The sequence below is a fragment of the Oculina patagonica genome, chromosome 2 (genome assembly GCF_052425735.1).
Source record: "Oculina patagonica isolate OP01 chromosome 2, crgOcupat, whole genome shotgun sequence".
Classification (NCBI taxonomy): domain Eukaryota; kingdom Metazoa; phylum Cnidaria; class Anthozoa; order Scleractinia; family Oculinidae; genus Oculina; species Oculina patagonica.
The window spans coordinates 26,222,067-26,247,080 of NC_135759.1; the positions used below are offsets into that span (position 1 = coordinate 26,222,067).

Consider the following 25,014-nt stretch of genomic DNA (forward strand, 5'->3'; position numbering starts at 1 on the left):
TCATAGAACTCGATAACTATATACAGTTGAACCTCGGTAACTCGAACTCTGAAGGGAAACGAAAAACAGTTCGAGTTAGCGGGGTTTTCGAGTTAACCGAGTAAAAATGACTGAAAACGGGTCCAAGGGAAATAGAAGTTAGTTCGAGTTAGAGGGGTTGTTCGAGTTATCCGAGTTCGAGCTACCGGGGTTCTACTGTACGAACAAAAAAACATAACATTTTACAATCCAGAAAGAACGCAAACATCGACACAGGCCACATTCATGTTTATGTGTCGTGTCACAAATTCATTTTCGCAGCATACTCAACATTCAACCATAGTTTGTATTTGTACTGACCTGGACCTGAGTTTAGGCTTTTTTAGATTGTTCTAGCATAATTTTTGGCATAATTGGAGCAAAAACCACAATTTGGAAACAAACATACCCGGTCTACTTAGCAATTTTTAGAATATGAGGGGTCATGAATGGTCCCTCAAAATGTCGTAAATAGTGTACTTCTACGCAATGCTCGCAAAATTTGTAGTGGGTGCTCGTTTGCTCGTGCTCGCACATTTTTACAAGTGCTCGCATGCTCGGTTTTTAGTGGAGGTAGGGTTTTTGAAAAGTGCTCGTTGCTCGCAAGGCTAATTTTTGTCAATGCTCGTGCTCGCAAAGAAAAACGCTGTGCTCGCATGCTCGCAAATGCTCGCAAAGACCATTTGATACGCCTAGAATATGAATCAGGGCCGCGAATGTCAATAGTATGATTTGTCTGGGGGGCTAAGATTGATTGCAAGGCTTAACATTTTTGTCCTAAACTACGAGACAAAAGGTATCTCAAAGACTTTGATTAATGGAAGGACAATAACAGAATAATTTAATCCCTGGAAATAAAGGTCGCTATGGACACCAGGCGCGTGATTGTTAAGGTCCTCGAAAACCTCAAAACTAAACATACAAAAGCCAAGAACGGGTTAACGATTAAAAAAGACTTTTTTATTTCACTCATTTGTCTTTACATCAGTTTTCCTGCTGTTGCGTTTAAAGTATTTTCTTAGTTCTAAGATAGCGAACTATTTTACTAAGACACAATGCCGTACTAGACACATTTGGTGTTTATAATAAAGTATTGTGTTAAGAGAGTGTTGTTAATTCTTAGCTGAAGTGCTTGTCATTACAAAAACGCTAACAAAATAATAGATTCAAAAGTACCAGTTTGCAAAGGAATCTTTTTTTTCTAGTTAAAATAAGGCGCACAAGTTTGAGGGTCTTTGCTTCATTGCACATAAACCGCTAAACATCTACGATATAGTCCATTGTCCATTGGGATGTCCTTTGTTTCTGAAACAATACGAACGCAAATGGCACTGGTTGAAAATTGCATAACATCGGCTTTTCTAAAGTAATTAATCCTCGCTTGGAAGCGTCCGACTAGAAAACTGTTCGCGCGTGTGTTGACTGCAAAAGTTAAGAGCGCGCAACGCGAAAGATTCCCGCGAAAATGCCTGACAGCGGTGAAGTTGTCAAGTTACCACAAATTGCAGCAAGAGAACGTGGTCCTGGACCAGCTAGATACTTGCTAAAAACGCTCTCCAAACATGCAGACCATGACATAACCAAGTACCGAAATCCCGCGTTCAGCTTTGGTTCAAGGCTTCAACCGGTCAAAACGTTCAACAGCCCCGGACCATGCCATCTTCCGATGGAAGGAGTGAACCGCTATGGAGCGAACGGAAGCTTCAAGTATTCCATGTTGGGAGGTGCTACCAGCGATAAAATGACGAAAATCATTACTCCAGGGCCAGGTAGGAAAAACCATCATAACTGGTAACTTGTGGTTACCAGGAGCCATGAAGTGTAAACATTTAATTCATTCGGAACAGAAGCCTTATTACGATGAAACCCTTGTGCTCTCTTTGTTGCAAAAACAAGTCTGAAATCAATCTATCATGCAATTTCTCTTTCTTTCAAATAATATTTTGTTAGGTCTTGCGGAAACTTTTATGATAAAACAGCTAATTTACTTTTGCGCAAAAACCAACAGAATGCCGGTGTCTTTTCCTTTGTGTGAATTTCACCGGAGAGTGTTAATAGCTTAACACATTGTTTTTCAAACTCAATAGTAATTACACCAGAAATATTATTTTTAAAACGAAATTAATCAGTCAGTTACATTCTCTGTAGAGGATCGAGGCTTAGTTAAAATTAACTTTTTTTGGCGTTCTTCTGTTTGTTACCATGTTGCGCCAAGCATATGATGAGGACAACGAAAGCGGCCTAACTATCTTTGGGCTGCATGTCTAGTCATACGATTTTTCAAATGAAATCTACGTAAATAAAATATGACCCTTTGGTCGTGAAATTTTGAAAGCTCTAATATTCGAATTAAGTATCTTACAAGACTCTTCTTTTTCAATTTACAAGTCGTTATGCACTAATGAACTTATTTTTTTGGAAAAAAATATTTTTAGAGTTTCGAAGCGCTAATGTAAATTGTTATAAAAGAAATGCTTTCAGAAACGCATTTTTGTACATTAATAATTACTGTAGGTGTGTCGAAGGTGCGCTAATAGACTAATCCCGGCATAGCATCGCCCTGATAATTTTTTCCTTACAAAAAAAAGACCAATGCACACATGTTGTGGTGAGCATAAGAATTTGCATGCATGCTGCAAAGTTTTAGAAGAGTTGCTTTTAAATAGAGGTTTATAATCGAGTATTTTCGTGTATATTTTCAGGTTTTTTTTCCTTTGTTTTTTTTTTTTTGTTGCAGCATGTAATAAAAAATATCAGAATGAGTTTGATTGCGTCAGTATAGAGCACTATATTTTAACAAATACTGATATTCACCAGTCCTTACATAATGCTCTGCGGTCGACAGACACAAAGGAGATTCAAGGATCGTTTTGGAAAAAAGACAGAAATCATGCAAACCACTAACTGGTCCGTAAGAAACTAGAATGATGATTGCTTCTAATCAGCTTTTTACAGTACGCACATATCGTGACAATACACACGCGTTTACGCGTTTTAAACTTCGCGCGAGCGGTTTCTGTTAAAATGAATTGAACATCGACGTAACACAGCAGTCTTTACCAGGGCGGCAACTAGCAAGAGGCAGGACGAGGCATTTGCCTCACCTAAATTTCTTTTTTGTTGGCAAAATATAATCCCAGTTCAACAGAATTGATTTTTCTCAATAAAGACCTCATGAAAATGTCTTTGAAAGAGATTCATGGCTACTAGATTTCAAAAATTTCTGGAGGGCATGCCCCAGAACCCACTAGAAAATTCTTGCCTCGTCTATGACAAAATGCTCTTGACGAAGTTATTGACGGAACTTTTTCACAATTTCGATGAGATCAGTAGCCATGATGGAGTTTGTCAATGTCGATAACAAGAACGCATGTCAAATGAACAGCCTTGTGGGCTAATCAGTTCAGTTTAGATTCTTAAGTTTGTGAACAGTCTTAATCACCTGTACGTCACTTAATTCCTGTAAAAGATATATATTTTAAAGGAAGTGTACAGTTACCGCTGGTCGCTTTGAGGCGTACTGGCTCGCAAAAGCTCCATATCAGCTTCGTTTTTAAATTAAGAGAATTTGGGTTTTTTTTATTTTTATTTTCTTTCTATAGGGTGGGGGGGGGAGGAGCAGGTTTGGGAACAATTAGAACTTCAATAATCGAAATTTAATGAAGCTTTTAAATCATGACCTCACAATAGCGCGGTGCTTAGCGTTTTTTTGTCAATTTACTTTGAATATTACTCTCTATCATGCAGGTGACTGGGGCGAGGCAGTCGCCTCACGGTTTTGGGAACAATTAGAACTTCAATAATCAAATCTAATAAAAGCTTTTAAATCATGACCTCATAAAAGCGCGGTGCTTAGCGTTTTTTTGTCAATTTACTTTGAATATTACTCTCTATATCATGCAGGTGACTGGGGCGAGGGAGTCGCCTCACGGTTTTGGGAACAATTAGAACTTCAATAATCAAATCTAATGAAGCTTTTAAATCATGACCTCACAATAGCGCGGTGCTTAGCGTTTTTTTGTCAATTTACTTTGAATATTACTCTCTATCATGCAGGTGACTGGGGCGTGGCAGTCGCCTCACGGTTTTGGGAACAATTAGAACTTTAATAATCAAATCTAATGAAGCTTTTAAATCATGACGTCACAATAGCGCGGTGCTTAGCGTTTTTTTTGTCAATTTACTTTGAATATTACTCTCTATCATGCAGGTGACTGGGGCGAGGCAATCGCCTCACGGTTTTGGGAACAATTAGAACTTCAATTATCAATCCTAATGAAGCTTTTAAATCATGACGTCACAATAGCGCGGTGCTTAAAGGTTGTGTTACACGGGACAACTTGCAACAACGATTTTTCGCGCAACACCGCGTCAACTTTTCGTGGTATGTTAAACAAGTAAAATTTCGGGCAACATGCATGTTACACGAGACAATTTTTAGCGCAACATCGACTCACAACATTTCGCATATCCGAGCAACGCGCCCCTAGCCGGCCCCTAGGCCATGTTGAACAGAATTCTGGGAATGTGTTGCGTAAAAAAATCGACGATGACCCTGTTACACGATCCAACTTTCAAAATATTTGTCATCTTGCGTTGCGAGCTTTTGACTTGGGTTCAACAACTCGCAACATGTTGCCGAGTAAAAAGTTGCGCGAAAAGTCGTCCCCGGTACCATGTTACACGATGTTCGAATTTTCGCGCAACATTGTTGCGCAAAATATCCTTGTTGCAAATGTTACGTTCTATCGCGCCGGTGACTGGGACGAGGTAGTCGCCTCACGGTTTGGGAACAATTAGAACTTCAGTTATCAAACCTAATGAAGCTTTTAAGTTATAACGTCACAATTCTTGGTTTTCACGTGACGTCGTCAAAATTCTAAAACCCAGTATCACAAGACCCCTGAGTTTTTTATCCCTCAAAAGCAATTAGACGTGCATAATTTTTATCCTTTTAAAGGTTTTTAGCTCGATAGCATTCGCCGTCTTTAAGTTAGAGCATTTTGAATTTCGGAGTTTCACGCTACACGAGATCAAAGATGGCCGCCGGAAGGCTGTCACGTATTCTTTAAAAAATGTCTTATCCTGCGATTTTTAACAATCTGGACAGTCGAGGTTTCGCAAGAAGTGTTTTTGTGAATGTTTACTTGTTCATGAGGGTGATTTGACCGCTTTTTGTAGCAGAATTTAATGCCAGATGTTTTCATTGATTTCCAGCCGCCATGTTGGAACCCAAGAAGTTGGGCTCCAACATGGCGATTCCATACTGTGCTCTCTAAATTTGCGTGAAACATTTTGACTGATAACTCCAGTACGGAATAACGCAGCACAGACCTGAGACTTTGAGAGGTAGTTTATATAGTAGTTTTCTACAACCTGTATTATTATTGATTCCTTTGACTCAATAGTTTTGGATTTATTTTTTCGCGGCGTGACAGTGAAAACCACCTATAGCGCGGTGCTTAAGCGGGAAATTTTTCATCCATTACTGTAAATTTTATGTTCCATCGTCGCCTCACGGTTTTGGGAAAAATTAGAACTTCAATTATCAAACCAAATGAAGCTTTTAAGTCATGACGTCACAATAGCACGGTGCTTAAGCGGGGATTTTTTTCGTCCATTACTGTTAATTTTACTTTCTATCGCCCCGTGACGGGGGCGAGGCAAACGCCTGACGGTTTTGGGAACAATTAGAACTTCAATTATCAAACCTAATGAATCACTTAGTCATGATGTCACAATAAATGGATTTTCCGGTTTTTTTTTCAGTCTATCTTTGTTGATCAGTTCTGGCTTAGAACATCCCACCTACTAAAAACAAAATAATTATTTGTATCCTTTTAATTATTTCTGATCCTCATCCTCCCTTGAGTTTTGCCCATCTGAAATATTTGGCCAAAATAATTCTGCTTTACATTTCAGCTGTCTGATCAGCCTTCGTTTTTATTATACCACAAAAAAAAATAACAACAGCAACAACAAGACTGTTTGTTTCGTTCCTTGCCTGGTTCATAGAAGCCATTGACAACTTCAGCATGTTAAATTTGTATGTAGGTTTTGTATGTTAAAAGAAGAACTACGAGCGCGGACTGTTTGTGGGCTTTTTCGCTGATTCATTTCGATTTTAGTTTCTATCGCGCGAACGACTGGGGACGAGGCAGTCGCCAAACGGTTTTGGGAACAATTAGAACTTTAATTATCGAAACTAATGAAACACTTAAGTCATGACGTCACATAAACAAAATTCCTAAAATTACAATCTTGCTTACAGTCTTTGCTGATCAGTTCTGGCTTATAACAAGCCATTTGATAGGTAGAATCTTGATGACGTAAGATTTGGAAATCAACGATTAAAGAGAGCTTAGAAGGAGCGCGTCAACACGAATTTGAGCTGGACGAGCGCGGAGCGTTAGTAGGCTTTATCGCCGATTAACTTTTAGACCAGACTAAACAAGGATGAGATTCTAGAGTTGATGACAGTTCAAACTCTTGCTTTAGTTTGACCTGAAACTCTCGTGTGCTATCATGGACTTTGAACGTGCTCAATTTTTTTATGGGAGTCGATAAGAGTTTTATCACGTTTAGCCCGAGTTAATGAAAGTAGATGAGGGTTGACAAAACTTTCATGAGAGTCAACTCTCTACAACTCTTCAGTCCTTGTTTGACCCGGGCTTACATTTATTTGCTATTGCGCGGGCGACTGGGGACGAGGCAGTCGCCAAACGGTTTTGGGAACAATATAATTAGAACTTCAATTATCGAAAGTAATGAAACACTAACGTCATGGCGTCACATAAACAAATTTCCTGAAATCACAGTCTTTGCTGATCGGTTCTGGCTTAGAACAACACATCTTAAAGCAAACTAGATTGTTTGTATCTGAATCAGTATTCTTTTTATTTTATACGATCTCTCATCCTCTTTGAGTTTTGTCCATCCGAAATATTTGGCCAAAATAAATCTGTTTTACATTTTTAGTTGTCTGTCTGATCAGCTTTGCAGGTTTTTAAAAAAAAAAAAACGTTTTTCATTCCATTGCTGATCCTTGTCTTTGCCAAGATCCAGTAACAATTTGCTCCTGTTTCATAGAAGTCGTAGACAATATCAGCATGCTCAAAGAAGAGCTTGGTAGAGTATAAGCGCGGTCTAGACTTATCAATCCTCATGACGTCAGATTCAAACCGCCCCCCAATCTCTATTCCTCTACATTTCTTTTCACACAAGTGTACAATTGCCACTTGTCACCTTGTGGTATGGGATTGGGGATTCAAAAAAAAAAAAAAAACAGAAGAGAGCTTCGAAGTAGAGACCAGTAGAGCGTTAACACGACTTCGAGCTGGAAACAAACGCGGAATTTTTAATTTTAATTTTATTTTCTATCACGCGGGCGACTGGGGGCGAGGCGGTCGCCAAACGGTTTTGGGAACAATTAGAACTTCAATTATCAAAATTAATGAAACACTGAAGTCATGACGTCACATAAACGAATTTTCCGACGTAACAGTCTTAATTTGCTGATCAGTTCTGGCTCAGAACAATACATCTTATAACAAACTGTATTATTTGTATCTGTATTATTCTTTCTATTATTTAAGATCACCATCCTCTTTTGGGTTTTGTCCATCCGAAATATTTGGACAATATAAATCCGCTCTACATTTTCACACAGGCGTTTCTGAGGATTGCAGGAGAGCGTTTATAACACGACTATTGACCCACTATTAGCTGGGGACGATTGTGCTTATTGCTTATTTGCTTATTGCTTGCTTATTTTCTATCACGCGGGCGACTGGTGACGAGACAGTCGCCAAGGCGGTTTTGGGGACAATTAAAACTTCAGTTGTCAAAACTAATGAAGCAATAAATTTATGACGTCTCGCTTTTTCTCAGAGTAATTTCTATTTTATTTTTTAGCGCGTGATGCGACTGGGGACGAGACAACCGCCTAACGGTTTTGTGAACAATTAGAACTTTAATTATCGGAATTAATGAAACACTAAAGTCATGACGTCAAAAAAGCAAATTTACTCAAGTGAAATCACAATCTTTGCTGAGCAAACTGGATTATTTGTATCTGATTTATTCTTTTTATTCTATATGATCCTTATTCTCTTTTGAGTTTTGTCCATACGAAATATTTGGCTAAAATAAATCTAGGTTTACTTTTTCACACATGCTTTTCTAAAGATTACGGATTAAATTTTAAAAAAAGATCTTGGAGGAGAGCATTTATAACACGACTATTACCTGGGGGCGAGCGTGGAGCCAAAGCGTGTTAATTCGCCAATTAATTAATTTGATTCTATTTTCAATCGCGCGGGCGACTGGGGACGAGACAGTTGCCAAACGGTTTTGGGAACAATTAGAACTTCAATTATCGAAAATAAATGAAAATAATGAAAATAATGAAACACTAATGAAACGCTGGTCAGTTGTGGCTCGGAACATTCCATCTGATAGTTTAAAACGAACTGAATTATTTGTAGCTGAATTATTCTTTTATTTTATCGGATCGTGAATGTTGTTCACACTCTCTCAGCGATGTGGAGAAGGTTGCGTGATGTACCAAATTCTGGTTGTAATAAGGCTGTTCTTGACTTTCGCCCATCCGAAATATTTGGCCAAAATAAATGTTTTGTGTGTTTAAAACACGACTTTGAGCTGGAAACGATCGTGGAGCCTTAGTGGGCTTTTTTGTCGATTAACTTTAATTTAATTTTCTATCCCGCGGGCGACTGGGCACGAGGCAGTCGCCAAACGGTTTTGGGAACAATTAGAACGTCAATTATCGAACACTAAAGTCATGACGTCACATCAACACATTTTCGTTTTTCGTTTAGGCTTAGAAAGGGCTTTGAAACGCACTTCATTATTGCATTTGATGGACGTTAAAGAGGTTTTAATTGCACCTCATACCTTAAATATTTAGTGCTTTTTCCTTCAGCTTAGAGCCAGTGGGTCATGGAACTTCTGTATTTTGATCAGTTCACTTTTATCTCTTTTTCTTCCAACAATAAATGTCAGCTGGTCTACGGGTAGGCTCTCTTGTTTGGGTGGCGCCGGCTCTCCTTTCTCGGCATCACCCTGGCGCGACGTGTCTCGTGGTCTTTGCAGATTTTGCACAGCAACCTTTATGGCTCGACGGGGTTCGAAAAAACTGCATGTTTTAAAACGTCGTGACGTCACACCTTCCACTAAAGTAGTGCTCGCGTTACGTCACTTTTTCATTGTGCACGCGCGGATTAATTACCAATTAAAAAAAAGTAATTTCGACCAACAATGATATTTGTGTCGAGATGTGAACTCTAAAGTAAAACAGATTTCGTCAAAAGACTTTCAAAAGATACAGTTAGCTGAAAAATGTCGCAGCCAAACAAGGGTGAAATCCAGATTATTGAAGAAAGCGACGAAAACAAGGAAGAAAAAGTGCTAATTGGAGCAAAATGTCGGGGACCAGGGCCGGCGAAATATCTTCTTCCGGGAACTATAGGAATAAAAGGCCATGATATTCGCAAGCAACGATGCCCTGCATTTAGTTTTGGCCAACGGCATAAAGAATTTTCGTCGAGTGTTAGTCCTGGTCCAAAGTACATGTTCCCTGCTTATGTGACGCGAAAAGGAAAAGAAGCATCTCCAGCATTTTCTCTCTACAGTCGCACGCCAGATAATGTCCACTTTTTTACACCTGGCCCAGGTACTCTCAGAATATTGAAATGGTGAATCGTCTGATACTACAAACTGCTAAATGTTTCTTGCGCCAGCCTTGTGAGAAAGGCCAAGGCAGATAGCATGTGTCTGTTTCTTTTTTTGATATCTTTAAAATGAGAAATTCTTACTCGCGTGCACGTTTTACACATGTTGCTTGTTTTGAAGATTCGTTCTTCTTTGAAGTAGTTCCGTATCAAGATGTCTTCTAGTGAATTAACAAGAACAATGCAACTATTCTTTAGACCAAAGTTTCATAATTTAAATAGTGGGTTAGAAGTGTTTAAGAAACCAATCACCTCGTAAACTTTATTTATTTATTTATTTATTTATTTATTTATTTATTTGTTTGTTTGTTTGTTTGGTTGTTTGGTTGTTTGGTTGGCTGGTTGGTTGGCTGGTTGGTTGATTTGGTTTTGAGTCAACCAGTTGGCTCTTGGCTGGTTCCATGATCGCCCCGATCGTTTCTATCGCATCGATCGTGCATGAGACGATCGTAGGCGATCGAAGCGATTGGAATTGATCAGGGGTCATGATCGCCCCGATCGTCTGGTAGCAGGACAACAAGATATTTCATATCTTCTTGTTCCCCATACGAATCGAATTCCGACGACGACGTGTGTTTCTTCAAGCGAATCGCTTATGGCAGCCTCGATGCAAAAGCAAACCTCGTGGCCTCCCCTTCGGAATTGCCGTTTACGGTGAAGGAGGGGAGGCGGACGGTCTGGGAACTGATGCACCATGGGACAGTTGGATCGCGATCGACCCCCGAAAGAGTCCAAAATCGTTCGCGATCGCCCGGCGCGACCGACGCCCGGAAGAACGGGAGCGAAGCGATCGCGACGCCCGATCGTCGCAGACGTTAGTGATCCCGTATGTTCTCATGATCGCTCCGACGCAGCAAACTGAAGCGACAGAGGCGACGAGACGCCGGGGCGATCATATGAGAACCAGCCTTTATGTGACTCCATTTACTCCACAAAAGTCTAACCACTTATCAATTTTCTTTCAGGACAATACTCTCCGGAAAAATTCCATCCACCTCACGAGCCGAAAGCTCCATGCTTCACATTCAAGAAACGCACCAAATACTCATTCAAAGACCCGACCCCCTCCCCGAACTCCTACTCTCTACCACCCCTGATAGGACCAAAAAGTGTTAACAGGCCATCTGGGCCAGCGTACTCGTTGACCGGGCGTTCTACCATTGGTGGATTTAGTGAAGACCTTCAAAAGGTGAGAGTGGTCATATATACAATCCAAGAAGCTAAAATAGTGATATCCTTTCACTCTCTCAGTAATAAAATCTTAAGTTATCCTAAAAAGTACACAAAACGGTTCAGTTCTTTATATTTTCAGAATAATTTTATTTATATCTGCTTTATAATTCATATTTTTTTTTTGTTTTCATAAGACACCCGGCCCAGGGACATACGAAGTAACTCATCCCAACATAAATAGAAAGAGGATGCCAGCGTACACCCTGAATGGACGAAACTACATGCCACAGGACTCCACGCAAAAACCTGGACCTGGAGCACACAGCCCTGAAAAGGTAGGCTTACATAAACCGACTATAAAACATGGTAAGTATGACAGGATACTCAAGGCAGCCTCTGAGGTTATCAGAGGTCTCGCGTTTGTGGTAAATTACACCGCTGGTCAGGGCCAGGTTGCTATAGCCTGCGAGGTTCACAGCGGTCAAACGCAAAAATGACGTTATCTCCGGTTTTCGGGGCCTCGAACTTTTCTGAGAATTTGTCCCGGGGGGGGGGGGGGGGCTTCTTTATGAAAAGGACGGGGATGCTCGTCGGAAATTTTGAAAAGAACCCCTAAAAGAGACCAATCTGGGTGTGGCTCAAGCTTTTCTTGACCCCTAAAAGATACCAAAAAACAAGAGAAAATAAAGGTCCCCTTATTTTCTCTTGCAAAAAAACTAAGAATACAATTTATATTTGTATATTTCTTCGTGTGTAACCCTAAACGAGACCATTATGGCTAAAAATATTGGCGTTTTGACCAGAACACCCTAAGCGAGACCAAAAATCCGAAATTTACACCCCTAAGCGAGACGACGAGCATCCCCGTCACTTTCATATGCGAGTCCCCCCCACCCCTGGGAATTTGTCCAGAAAGTGTGCAAACTTTTGTAGGAAATTGGTAAAGAAATGGTACGGGGAAAGAACATTTCAAGCTGGGACACGCAGTGGAGATGAATTATCAAATTTCCAATCCATAAGCGGCGTATAAACCATAACTTTCCAGGGACGGCGTTAACTTTTGGCTTTAAAGCGAAAGAAAATATTGCATAAATTGTCCAAAGAGGTGGTACAGATCATCGTAAATCGGCAAATTTGCCACCTAATTTGATATTCCAGCTAGTTTAGAAGAACAACGGCGTGAACCGATTGCACTCAAATGAGGCCAGACTATAGTTCGAAGACTGTTCTCTCGAGGTCCGACATTTTCGATGAAAATTAGTTGAGAAAAAAGTGCTTTCGGCTGCATTCCAGAGGCGGTACCCGATTCGTCGATGTCGAAGTTGCACGCCTTGTGTCAATATTTGTATTCTATACACGAGTCTAAAACTTAAACTCCTAGAACTGCTCTCGCTCGCTACAAATCGCCAAATGAAGAAAACGGCATAAAAACAAACCTTAAGAATGCGAAAATATTTCTACTTCATTTTATTCAGACAAATAAATTACAAATCACGGCATTCTCTGCGTTCAAATCAAGTTGGCAGCTCGTCTACAAAGTCTTGGTTTTGAACGCGGGAAGACCCCTGAAGAACGAGATTGGCAGCCAACCGTTACGATATAGATATAGGTGAAAATAATTATAATCCGGAGGAAAAGGGAGTTCAAACTTTTATCTCACAGATTTAGATGCTGGAGCTGTGTGTTGGTGAGAAAAACTATCTGGTGATATATATCGAGGAAATGTAGCTCAGGGTACAGACCAAAGCTCAACAAGTATTCGGGATCGACTTTTTAACTCGACAACAATAAAATATTTTAAGGACACTTGTTCGAAAAGTTCAGCTTGTTTCGTTTCCAAAATTTTTCCTCGGCGCGAAAATGTGTGAAGTTCAAAGACTTGGGCGGTGCACAAAGTTCTCAACATCCTCAGTGCTGTCTCAATACTGACTTGAACTAACTGAGCTAAACTGACCACATTCCAATAATTATATGTGGCTCCGAGGAGTTAGCAAGAGTACTTTCATGGTTGCAAACCGTTACGGTTAAATTGCACGGCGTGATTGTAAAACGGTAATAAATGATGATGATGATGATGATGTTTTGCCTTAACCGGTTCTTGTGTGCATTGTGTGCTTCTTAATTGATTGGTGCATCTCGAGGGAGAAGGAAAACTGCCTCTAGTGTAAAGAGAATAATGGTGAAATGAATTTATCATTCAACAGGTTAACAAAGGACTGAGCTTTTCGTTTGGCATTAGACACTCTGAATACATGCTGCCCGTTAGAGAAGATCCATTCGATCACTAACCTGACAGGTTGCGAGGTAAACGCTCCCCACCCCTCCCCGCACAGGTGTTCAACGCGTTTATCTTCACACCATCCATCACACTTCACTTTTCATCTTTATACACGGATAATTCTAAATATTTACTTCTGATAGGCCACCTTACATTTTCCTTCACCTATTTCAACTTTGTCTTACTTTCACTTCTCTGTTCTGCATGATCATTGACATCTCTTTCACAATTTCTGCCGATTTATACTAATGGAACTCAAACGAGCCCAACTAACAGACATTTCTTACTTCCACTTATGACGTCATCATCATTTGCTTTCGACACATCCGTTGCGACTGTGACAAACATTCACTTCATGTAACGCACGTCATCTTGTGAGTAACGCTGTATCGCATTTTCCCACCGTTGTCACAGAATCAAATTCACGTAAATCGTGCAAAACTACCATTCACACCCTGATTATTCGTACCAATATTGCATCATTCAACTCGCCGTTACCAATGTTTTCTAACTCCATTTGATAACACCACGCCATACCCACTTACGTTTGTAACCGCTGTGTTTGAACATTTGTTTATCCAATCTTCAGTCAGAGAAGACAGTGATTTAGAAGAACCACTTGAGTCAAGAGTGTTTATTTTGTGATTGGGCGACAGAAAAGGGCAAACAGAGGCAGTTAGGAAACTTTAACGGAGGACTTAGTAGCTCTTTAGATCGACATCCCTTTTTTGAAAATTTTCTGAGCCAGCAGTAGTCGTTGAGGCAGCACAAATGACGTGGCAGCTTTCAGGGCTTTCATGCTATGCTCTGGTTGGATAATAAAAGTCGAATCCTCGTCAATTATATTCCACCAGGAATTACCGAGAAAAGGGACTTCTACCGAGACAAAAACAAGAGTAGTAAGCGTAGAAAGGAAGAGTAGTAAGCGTAGAAAGGAAGACAATCATGTCAACTAACTAGACTTGAATAAAGCTTAACATTTCAGGAGTTGTGCTGTTATCTTGTTATAAGCTTCTACTAAGTCTCATTACAGGTAGTTAGTAGAGGAACCCTAGAGAGATTGTAAGATTAGACGTGTTGTAGATTTACGGGAGGTAATAACTGAAATTCAAACAGTTTTCTCGTTGCGGTGTAGGTAATTATTTACTATTATATTAATCAACAAAGTCGCCTGTTCGATATTTGTTTTTGTTGTAACTTTTTATGTTTACGTTACAAGATAGGTAATGCAATTCGGTAATTCCTTTACACCCTTCTACATTTAGTTTGTTATCAGCTACTTGATGTTCGCAAGATAAATTTCCTTTTTTCCCCTAGTGGGAAGATTAGGTACATTTCACCCCAGTTTGGAGAAACTGGATTGTCAACAATCATGTACACTTATAGTTTGCAAGTAATGCACGGATCGTGTGAGGAAAAGGAAGTTACAAAATGTTATTCTCATAGACGCATTGTCCAGGCAGATTCATGAAGATAGAATCAAACGCTTCTTTGTTTTTGTTCTAATGTTTTGCTTTTTTTTTTTTTCATTTTCATTTCTCTTTTTCGTTTCCCAGGTCGTGTACAACAAACCTACTGCACCAACATTCAGCTTCGGAATGAGACACAGCGATTACATCACTGTTCCACTGTTTACCACCACGTGATCAAAAAAAATAGCCAATCAACTATATGTATAAGTGACGATGTAGTCACGTGTTTAATAAATGTACAGAATCTTAACCGATATATTGCTTTGAGAGAGTTCCGTTTAAGTTACAAAGCTATCGTATCGCAAATAATTATATTATTCCTCGAGGAAGACGAAAATCTTTGTTCTTTTAACTCAAGTAATTCTGTTCACACCACAAGTTCAAAGTTAACACGAGAATGATAAAGTTGAAGGTATGTTACTCGGATTTTTTCGGTTTTCTTATCGTAATCAGAAAATTCCAATAGTGAAAACCACAAATTACAGCACTTGTTATATACGCATGCGTTTTGTAAAATATTCTGTGAAAATTTGTAAAGAAAATAAAGAGAGGATTGAGTGACAAAATCGTCTTTTGGATTGTGGGAAGTTGTTGATTATCAGGTCTGCTCTGTATAATTATTAAACAAAATCGTACTTCCAACCCGCGGACATACAAACGCACTATGTTTCCTTTTTCGCATACTTCACCTAAAAATAAGAAAATTAGAGTATTTACAGTTGCCCACGCGTTGTTACTTAATAAGTGACGCCTAGTTTTTACATAAAAATTAATTGGGATTTATTTTCGTTTCTTTTTCTTCTTTTTCTTTGAATGACCGCTGTTCACAGTGCCAGTCAGACTCAAAGCTGCCATGGCGTCAGCCGCAGACTCTTCTTCCATGGGCTCAGGGTTGACTTCTTTTGACGATCCTACGGCTTCAGCAGCCTGAAAAAGAATGAACGAGTTCAGTTTCACAACAAAAAGGAATCTTAGACTATTACAAAAACTAAAACAGAATTACCTTGTGTTCCTCCTGTACAGTTTCTCCGTCCGTTTCAACCGTTTTAGGCATCAGTCTTTCCCTTGATTCAAAATGCCGACGAACTAGGACATGATAAAAAAGGGTCAGGCAAGCAGAATGAAACACAAGAGAAAGAACGTTTTCAATATGCCCTTCAGCTTTGATTTCATTTTGATTCGTTTCCATCAAAGAAACAAGTGACAAACGGAGTGAGAATGCGGTTGAAGCCCGGCCGACCCACCGACTGGATGAATGATGATTTGAGGGATTGACTTTGAAGATCTTGTAAATTGTATTTAAAAAAAAACCCATTAAAGTTCAGTTCAGTTCAGTTCATAATTACCTGGGTTACTCTCTGTAATATCGAAGACTTTCAAGCCTTGCTTCTCGCCACCGAAACAGAAAACAAATGGTGCGTCAGGACAACAAGAGCTATTAAGAATTTTTCCCTGCAAGAAAAAAAACAACAACGAAAATCAAGAGCGTATTACAAATAGTTTTCCTTCAGAAACCGAAACTCTAACATCGATTGTGGACTTATCTCTGTATCAACTTACCACTTGAAGATTTCTGGATGCGACGAATGACGGTTTGTTATCCTATAATAAACAAGGTAATGTTATGTTATGTTAACAAACACGTCGACATGAAGTCGTATAAGAAGACAAACACGACAAGTGTGTCAAATAACCTGAATATCCCAGACTTTGACAGTCTCGTCAGCTGATGCAGTAACTAGACACCCGGGAACTTGGCTGCTTAGAGCAAGTCCTACAACCAGTAAAGAAGGGAAAACAAGTTTGCTTACCGTTACAGTTGTCGTGATACGAGTTAGTTCAAAGAAATGTACAAACTGTTCTCTTGATAAATATAAAACATTTCTAGTTTTATTAGACTTTCTCAAAGTCGTTTGCTTCTCGTTTCCGATTTAGTGGCTGAAGACCCCAGAACTCTTTGCGCTTCACGCTCTGTCAGTGTGTGCTCAACTTCTACAGTTTTATCTAAATTTTTACAAGTAAGCTCAATCTTAAATGGCAACGTCGTCAAAGATTTGATAGAGAGGGGATGGAAGGGCGACGGTTGCTCACCTGGAATCGCGTCATCATGCGCTTTAAGAGTAAATACTGGTGTGTCTGTTCTGACGTCACAGCAGAACACGTGACCAGTTTCTGTGCTAACCTGCACACAAATGAACAAGTTATGGATTAGCCATGAAAGCTTCTTTTAAAAACCGTGTGATTCGAGAATAAAGATCACTGAATGTTTGTGCAAACGCTTGCTCGTTGTCCCGAGTAAGATGTTTATTATTAAAGTTTGTCAAAGATCTACTTACTAAAAAGTTGTAGGGTGAAAAATGATTCCAAAGAACTCTTTCCACCTCTGCATCGAATTTCCAAGATTTGATGTTACTCTGGGGAAAGAAGAAATACTTACTGTGTACATATCGATCCGACGTTTGTCTTACAGTAATGTTAACTTTATTCACAAAACAAACAACCAACTTTTGGAGTTCTTGCATTTATTTTGTAGAGATCACACTTGGAATGTTTGACCGTAAACGAGGGTTCATTTGTAGTACTACTTAATGAAAACACAGTGTAAGACAGTTACCTCAGGACTTCTGCAATCAACCACTTTGGCCCTCCTGTTAAGATAAGAACATCAAACGAAACATGAAATGCAAAAAATGGCCAACAGAAATCTTACAATGGACAGCATATTTCAGGCTCTTGGGAACCAAAGACAAGAGGTTAGCGTGCTCTGAATTTCCGGCATTCCATCCCTCCTCTTTTCAAGACTACATGTACCAGGGGCATAGCCAGGATTTTTGAAGAGGTACGCACAATTTTCCAAATCTCTCTCCAGCCCAAAGAAGCAGGGTCTGGCTACACAGTGTTTATTTTATAAAAACGCCTTAATTGAAATATTCAGTCAGGTTAAACTTACTTATCAAAAGACCCTGTAAGTATTGACTGTGATTCATAAGGATGCCACTGTAGTGACTGCACCTACAATAAACAATTACGAAAAAAATGAAAAAAATATGCAACACCTCAGTTTGGAGAAAAATACCAGTTCACAGCAAATATTACACAGTCATATATTAAAAATCATTAAAAACTAGCAATGGTATATTGCAATTTGTGAGTTTTGATTGGTTGACAGAGAATGGTATATGATATACCATTGACCACAATTATGGTAGCCGATACTCATACACGTCAACGAAAACAACTGGGGAGCTCAAATATTGCAATTATTCCACTCGCGCTTGTTGCATATGAGATCGTTGGCTATCTACCATCTCATATCCAATGCGCGCTCGTGGAATATTATTGTAAAATAAACTACATAGTAATATTCCAAACAAATTGCCATACAATTCTTTCAGATGCTAAATGAGCATTTGGTCATAAACATAAAACCTAGCAAACGTTTCAAAAATTTATATAATCCTTTCACCTGCTTCATTTCCCTGCATTTAGTCTTTTAATAAGATTGCTGCTGTAGTGTATCATGTGAAGGAAAGACAAAAGTTACCTTATCTTTGTGATGTCTTAAAATGTGTACAGGTTTGGGCTGTGTGAGGTCCCACAAAATAACAGAATGATCTGCAGATGCACTTGCTAAAACATTTCTGAAATACAAGAATTTAAATCTAAAATTAGAAACAGTTTATTCTTCTCCAAAGACGAAAACATCAAAACAAACAGATCACACTTATTCCTATAGTGAGGCTAACAGTAAACATCAACTGAAGTGTTTTATTCTCTGTTTAGGTAAGGTAGGTCAGTGAAGTCTGTGTTTGAGCCTAGTGGCCCAGCGGGAGGGAGCTTATTCCAGTTTTTGTAGCATAAGTGACTAGGAGTATATTTCAACTCCCCCCTGGATGGGATGCTAGTTGATGACAGGGTTAACCCCCAGCATTAAATTGACTGGTATCCAGTCATATGTCTGGAGCAGGAATGGCTGGTGTAACATACTATGCTTCAAATAAAGACGATCCCTACATCACACTCCAAGATCAGGTGAGTTCAAATCTGACAATTTGCGCTTTTTTAAAAAAAGGTAAAGTCTGCGTTGAGCCACATGGAGCTTATCCCCGCTTCCATAGCATTAAGTGACTGGGTGTATTTCTAGTCCCCCCTGGATGGGATGCTAGTTCATCGCAGGGTTACCCTCCCCCCCCCCCCCCCCACTCCCAGCACTAAATTTGCTGGTAGCCATTTATACACCTGGGTGGAGAGAGGCAATATGAGAGTAAAGTATCTCGCCCAAGAACACAACACAACAACCCAGCCACAGATCAAACCTGGACTGTTCGATCCGGAGTCCAGCACCATTAGGTCACTGCAGCTCCCACTTTATATTCTTTTTTCATGTTAAGCTATACCAGTCCCCAACCTATGTGCATGCATCCTAGACTGCAAAAGTGTCCCTTTTTCCATTAGTAAGAATGGGCTTCAAAACATTGGTAAGCTTGTGCACAACATAAAATTAATAATTGTTCTTTTTACCTGACAAGATGATTCCATGATAAGTCAAGAACTGCATCACTGTGACCTCCATCAGAATTTCTTGATTTCTGCATCAACAGAAAAAATCAATGACTTTTGTGTAGACACATTTACTATTATTTTTATTATTTTTTTTTTTTTGTATTTATATGTATGTATGTACATAATACTAATGCCACATTTTTACTAGCCAAGATAGCTAGCAGTCCATGACACACGATGATACATTACAAAAACCTGATAGCCTTCAGATTTAAAAAAAAAAATAAATAAATATAAATGACCTCTGACCTTCTTTGACTTTTTTCGCTTTCTCCTTCCTAGTGAAACCACAGGTTCTAGTGTATCCACTAAGTCCATATCCCAGATATCAATGTAAGGCTCCATTGTTCCAACAGCCACAAAATTAGCTACAGGTTAAAAAAAATAGCTGATTAGTATTGAAATTTAAACTATATTTAATAAATAATTCCTGATCTGTCCAAGCTAATTGAACATGTATCTGGAAAAAGGAGATCACAGTGTCAGTCAGTAGTTAACTTGATTTGAGGAAAGTCACACCTACGGACCTACAGTAAGTCAAAGCTCATGGAGTTGATCATTACGCACACAAAATAATAATGACATGAACCAATAAAAAAGTCTGCAATGCATGCATTTATGGCTTACTAGTTTTCTTTTAAGTACAGTAAATTACCAAAAAGAATATAATCATACAGGAAAATATCAAAATGAAGAAACTGTTTGAAAGTGGGTACACTGGATTGGAAGGCAAGAATCACACCACTGTACAAGTGAGGTTTAAAGGTCTTGCAAACTGATGGGCTGACAAACAAACATCTCTGCTCTTATCTTGGGGCAACATTACACGAAACCTTGCATGGAACAACACATTGTAGTAACACTAAACAGATCAGCCATCGTTAATAGTATCTAATCAAGCACCTGGCTTGCTGGGATCTTCAGGATCAAAATCAAGCCATTCAATAGTCAGAGGAAATGCTTCAAGTAGAATATCATGATGCACATACTGGCTTCCTTCCTCTTCATTATAAACTGAAAAGAAAACATACATAATTATATTGAATAAATAAACAGATGTAGATAAGTAGATACTATCATGCACTTGGCAAATTAAATACTGAGTGGTAAAAGAAACTGGTTAACGGTCTGTTGTTTCATAATGTGAAAGCTGCTACAGTTACCTACACAAGTAACAAAGTTAATAAATAACCATGGAGACCACATGTGTCACACGGCAAAAAAAACAACAATGATGCTGATATCCTGCTACATAATTAGTTACAACCACCTAGCAGTACCTGACCATCTGTACATATATTCAGGGTTGTCAGTGGTTTTTGAGTAGCAGGTTCCATCCAAAAAGTAGGGGGCTATGAAACACTCAGAACTTGATAACACACACTCAGAACTGACCTACTAATATTCCGAGTAGCCGGCACAGTATTTGGAATAGCCGGTGAAATGCACCGATTGCCGGCTTATTTTGACAACTCTGTATATTAATGACAGTACTGTAACAGTACACTTTTCACATCCAAAGATAACAACCTATAAAAGTGTTGCGAGCAAATTACAGAAAAATTACAGTTAGAATAATCACCTGATATCTCTAAAGTACTGAAATCCTGGTCCACATGTCCAGCCACTATTAAATTATCATCTGGTTTAATATTAAAATCTTCTTTTTCATCTTCTTCAAGATCCTTTATATGCAAGCAAAAAGTAATGACTTGAGAAAGTAGAATAAAAATCTACAATTTTGCTGATTAAAATAACCTATAAAAGAAATTTCATTAACTTCTTGTATATTATGTTCAAACATGAATTACACATTAATTAATTTACATTTTGTTATAAATGAAGAGGTAAGTAAAGAATCAAATTGTGGGAGACGCGGTGGCCTAATAGCATGCTGAATGCCGCATCGAGCAGTCGAATTCTAGCCCTGGCTGGGGTCACTGTGTTCTTGGACAAGATACTTTACTCTCTCAGTGCCTCTCTTCATCCAAGTGCATAAATGGCTACCAGCAAATTTAGTGCTGGGGGCGGGGGTAACCCTGTGATGAACTAGCATCCCACCCAGGGGGGACTAGAAATACACCCAGTCACTTAATGCTATGGAAGCGGGGATAAGCTCCATGTGGCTCAAAGCAGACTTTACCTTTTTAAAAAAAAAACGCAAATTGTCAGATTTGAACTAACCTGATCTTGGAGTGTGATGTAGGGATCATCTTTATTTGAAGCATAGTATGTTACACCAGCCATTCCTGCTCCAGACATTAGCTCCCCTGTAATAAACAATAAGAATCTTCACAATAAGTATAAAAGTTTACATTCACTTCATGCTGTTGGTTCCACAAATCAACTAATTAAAAGTTCTTTACAACTTTGGAAAACTCTGTCATGATAATAAAATAAACTTTTAGCTTACCAATATAACAGTTTGACTTGAAATCTTTAAATTTACTGTAAGTTGTGTAGATTCCATTTTGCCATGGACTGTTTAATTAAGCATAAAGATGCACAAACTACATCTCAAGTCATAGATCAAAAACGAGTGCAAGTTTTTCATCAGGGGTTCCAAACACTAAGAAACAGATGAGGTGTTTGGATCCCCTGATGAAAAACGAAGCACGAGTTTTTGAGCTGGCTTCTCAAACTAGCATGAGAATTTTTTTCGAAGAATAGGCAATTAGTAGGCTTGCTCAATAGGCTATTGTCTGTTTTTTATTCATATGGTAAATGAAATGAATATTTTATATGCGGCCATGTGGGCAAGTTTTAAAGGTTGAATTTTTAATAAATTAACATTATGCCGCATGATGGAAAGCTAGTCCAGATCAGAACGTTTTCGAGTCCCAAAAACCTCTTCTCAAGAAAATGTTTTGGTGAATGATGCTGTTCCAGCTTCAACTAAGTATAAAAACAAGTGGGCTGTGAACATTTTTGCCGAATGGCAGAGGCTGGAGGTTGAGAGAGGTTAAAGTTCCGGTATTAGATTGTGGCGGTCTCTTCAAGGACTACGATTTACACAAGGTTACCGCTGTGAGTGCAGATATTGCTGGAATGGGCGCTCTATCGCTGAACTATTGGTTGTCAAAATTTGTGATGGAGGTAGCTAAAAAGTCCGGTGAAAGATACCCTCCCAAGTCTGTTTATGGTATCATTTGTGCCCTCAAGCGTTATTTGGAGGAGAAAAATAAAATGGATCAGAAGCTTTGAATCCTCTGGACGCTAGTGACAAAAGGTACTTGACAACTTTTAGACGGAATTGGTTAGTAATTTAAAATGCACTGTTTCACGACTTTAATTTTGTGTGTTATTTTTTGAAAGTTTGTCCTTTTCCGACGTTGCTTAGATGCCTAGATGAAGAATGGCATTCAAGAAGGGCTTCACATTAACGATGTGTAAGAAGGAATAATATGTTGCTGTATTGTTATTGTAAGCAATGATTTAAGCGGGAAAAATGCTGTATCTAGAATTAGAATTAAGACTGATTAAAATTCAAGTTTCTTGATCAGTGTCTTGATCAGTTTTTGAACTAATCTACCGTGTCTTGATCGGTATGTTCATTGGGTATCAACATACATGCACCTGACCCAATTGATGCGAGCTGATTGGGTCATCAGCTCATGAATAATTAATGAGTTTGAGAAATGTGGTTAAAATGTTGGTAATACATACACTGCTTATCCTGTGGGCAACTATTTTTTGTTGTTGTCAATGTTTTCTTTTGTTCTTGGTAGATTTGTATGTCACCTGAGTGAATAACTAAACAGATGGTGACAAAATAGAATAATCTAATTTGTAACAGAGACTGTAGTTTTTACCTTCTACATCTTCATCACTATCATAATGTTCCAGATCATATAAGTCTGTGAAGTCATCATCATCACCATCATCATTATCTTCGCTGCTTTTTACTGCACTTGATTTTGATTTTGATTGATTTACTTCATCTGATTTTCCTTCACTATTTTCTGCCTCCTTTTCTGCTTCTTCTTTTTCCCTATAGAGCAAAATTACTGTAAGTTTGACAATAAATTATAAAAATAAAATCTAATTAATTTTTTTAAAATTACATGTACATGTGAAATTGCAGAGTGGATGGTTTGATTAGTGATTTTGTGAGAGGCAATTAGAAAGACCATTACCGGTAATCAAGATAATCCACCATAATGGTTTTATATAAAACCCATGACTTCATTTATAATATAATTTGAACTCATCATTAGAAAGGGAAACCTAGCTTCATCTCAAGAAATTGAAGAGAAAGTTAATTAAGATCAGAAAGGATGACTTCAACTGATGGCCATGCCAGATCCAAAAACCATGTGTTCTAGTGATTAGGGTGATGGACTTGTAATCAGAACGTCCCAGGTTCAAATCCTCCACCCTGTCACCAGATGGATTTGTGCTTGGTAGACATGAATTCAACTTTTTTGCATTTTATCCATCTAGTAAGCCTCTCACCAGTTGGGATTCTTAATAAGTATCTATTCAAGTTACACTACTTGTAATTTAAATGTACAGTTTCCTCAATATCATTAGCACAGCAGTGCTGCCTGACACTTGAAAAGTGATTTATTCTTTTTTTACCTTAATTTCTCCTTTGCCTCATCTATAATTTCTTGAAGTTCTTCCTTTGACAATGCAACCTGTTAACATGCGGGGTATCTTAGCAAATTGCATCTCCTTTCGTGTATCATTTTATTTTATTGGCCCTGACAGATAGATCTGTTTTGCATGTTAATTCTTAATCATTGTAAATGCCACTTTTTAAGGTTGGGTGTTATGTTGTGATTCAATTTTGCCCTTGTTACAATCTGGTACTTTACTTTGTTTTATATTTATTGTCATAAACAAAAATGTATTGCCATACACTAGAACAAAAGAAAATACCAAATTGTACCAAATAAGGTAAAATTTGAATCACAACATGTATATGTTGCAGGTTTTCTGGTTAAATCTGTTTCCAGCCTAGTTTAATCTGTTTCAACCTGAAGATAACAATCTATTGAACTTCAGTTATTTAATGTCATTGTAAAAGTGTTATCTTCAGGTTGAAGCAGATTAATCATGGTCAGAAAAAGATTTAATCTGCAACATATATATCAATGACATGTGTATATTTGATTGTATACTGATGTGGGACAGAAATTATGGAAAGATATTCATAAAACACCATACCAGATAATACATTCAATTTTGTGAATCTTAATTTATTCATGACTGCACACAAGTAAAGCCCTTAACTCACGTCGAAGTTAGAATACACCTAAACAATAAACGTAAGTAAACTACTTGCACTAGGCCAATAAATTATCAGATCACTGTTGCTGAAAAGTGAGAACACTGATCGGAAAATTTATGACTTACCTTATCGGGGACGGCTTTCGCCACTCCTCGCTTGATCCAGCCTAAACAAGTTATCATTTTTCACATAAACGTCCACTTTTCTTCCGAATCACTTGATAAAAACCATGGTAAAAGTTGGTTCTTCAATAAAACGCACGATGCCAAGAACTGAACGTATGTTTCTTGCAAGGCTTCACGTGCGGCTGTGCGCGACAGACTGGGCACTAGTATAGAAGTTGCTGACCAAAGTGATCGCTGATAAAGGGGATAAATCAAAATTTTACTCTGAAATCTCTATGAAAGGGCAAAGTCAGCGTTTCGTTGTATGTTTCCTGTATTTTCCATTTCTAGATATGGAAAGACCTAAGAAAGAAGGCTTGACGTCTATTTTTTCCCTTTTCCTCTGCAATGCAAATGT

At 38.6% G+C, this 25,014-nt stretch overlaps 2 protein-coding genes across 2 annotated transcripts; one reads left to right on the top strand and one right to left on the bottom strand.

The window, feature by feature from the left end:
• Positions 1–9,263: 9,263 nt before the first annotated feature.
• Positions 9,264–14,906, top strand: LOC144643817 (ciliary microtubule associated protein 1A-like). The gene is made up of 4 exons (XM_078503186.1): positions 9,264–9,712; positions 10,736–10,959; positions 11,138–11,278; positions 14,778–14,906. The coding sequence occupies exons 1-4, from the start codon at positions 9,379–9,381 to the stop codon at positions 14,865–14,867; spliced, it is 789 nt and encodes a 262-aa protein (XP_078359312.1). The 5' UTR covers positions 9,264–9,378; the 3' UTR covers positions 14,868–14,906.
• On the bottom strand, positions 14,706–24,798 carry LOC144643811 (periodic tryptophan protein 1 homolog). The gene is made up of 18 exons (XM_078503167.1): positions 24,618–24,798; positions 23,838–23,896; positions 23,069–23,247; positions 21,441–21,526; positions 20,839–20,941; positions 20,160–20,270; positions 19,506–19,624; positions 19,215–19,282; positions 18,238–18,334; positions 17,644–17,705; positions 17,308–17,341; positions 17,030–17,107; positions 16,785–16,875; positions 16,388–16,467; positions 16,254–16,295; positions 16,040–16,145; positions 15,697–15,779; positions 14,706–15,620 (listed from the first exon to the last, which is right to left on the bottom strand). Exons 1-18 carry the CDS (start codon positions 24,672–24,674, stop codon positions 15,474–15,476), a joined length of 1,602 nt encoding a protein of 533 aa, XP_078359293.1. The 5' UTR covers positions 24,675–24,798; the 3' UTR covers positions 14,706–15,473.
• Between the last annotated feature and the right edge of the window lie 216 nt (positions 24,799–25,014).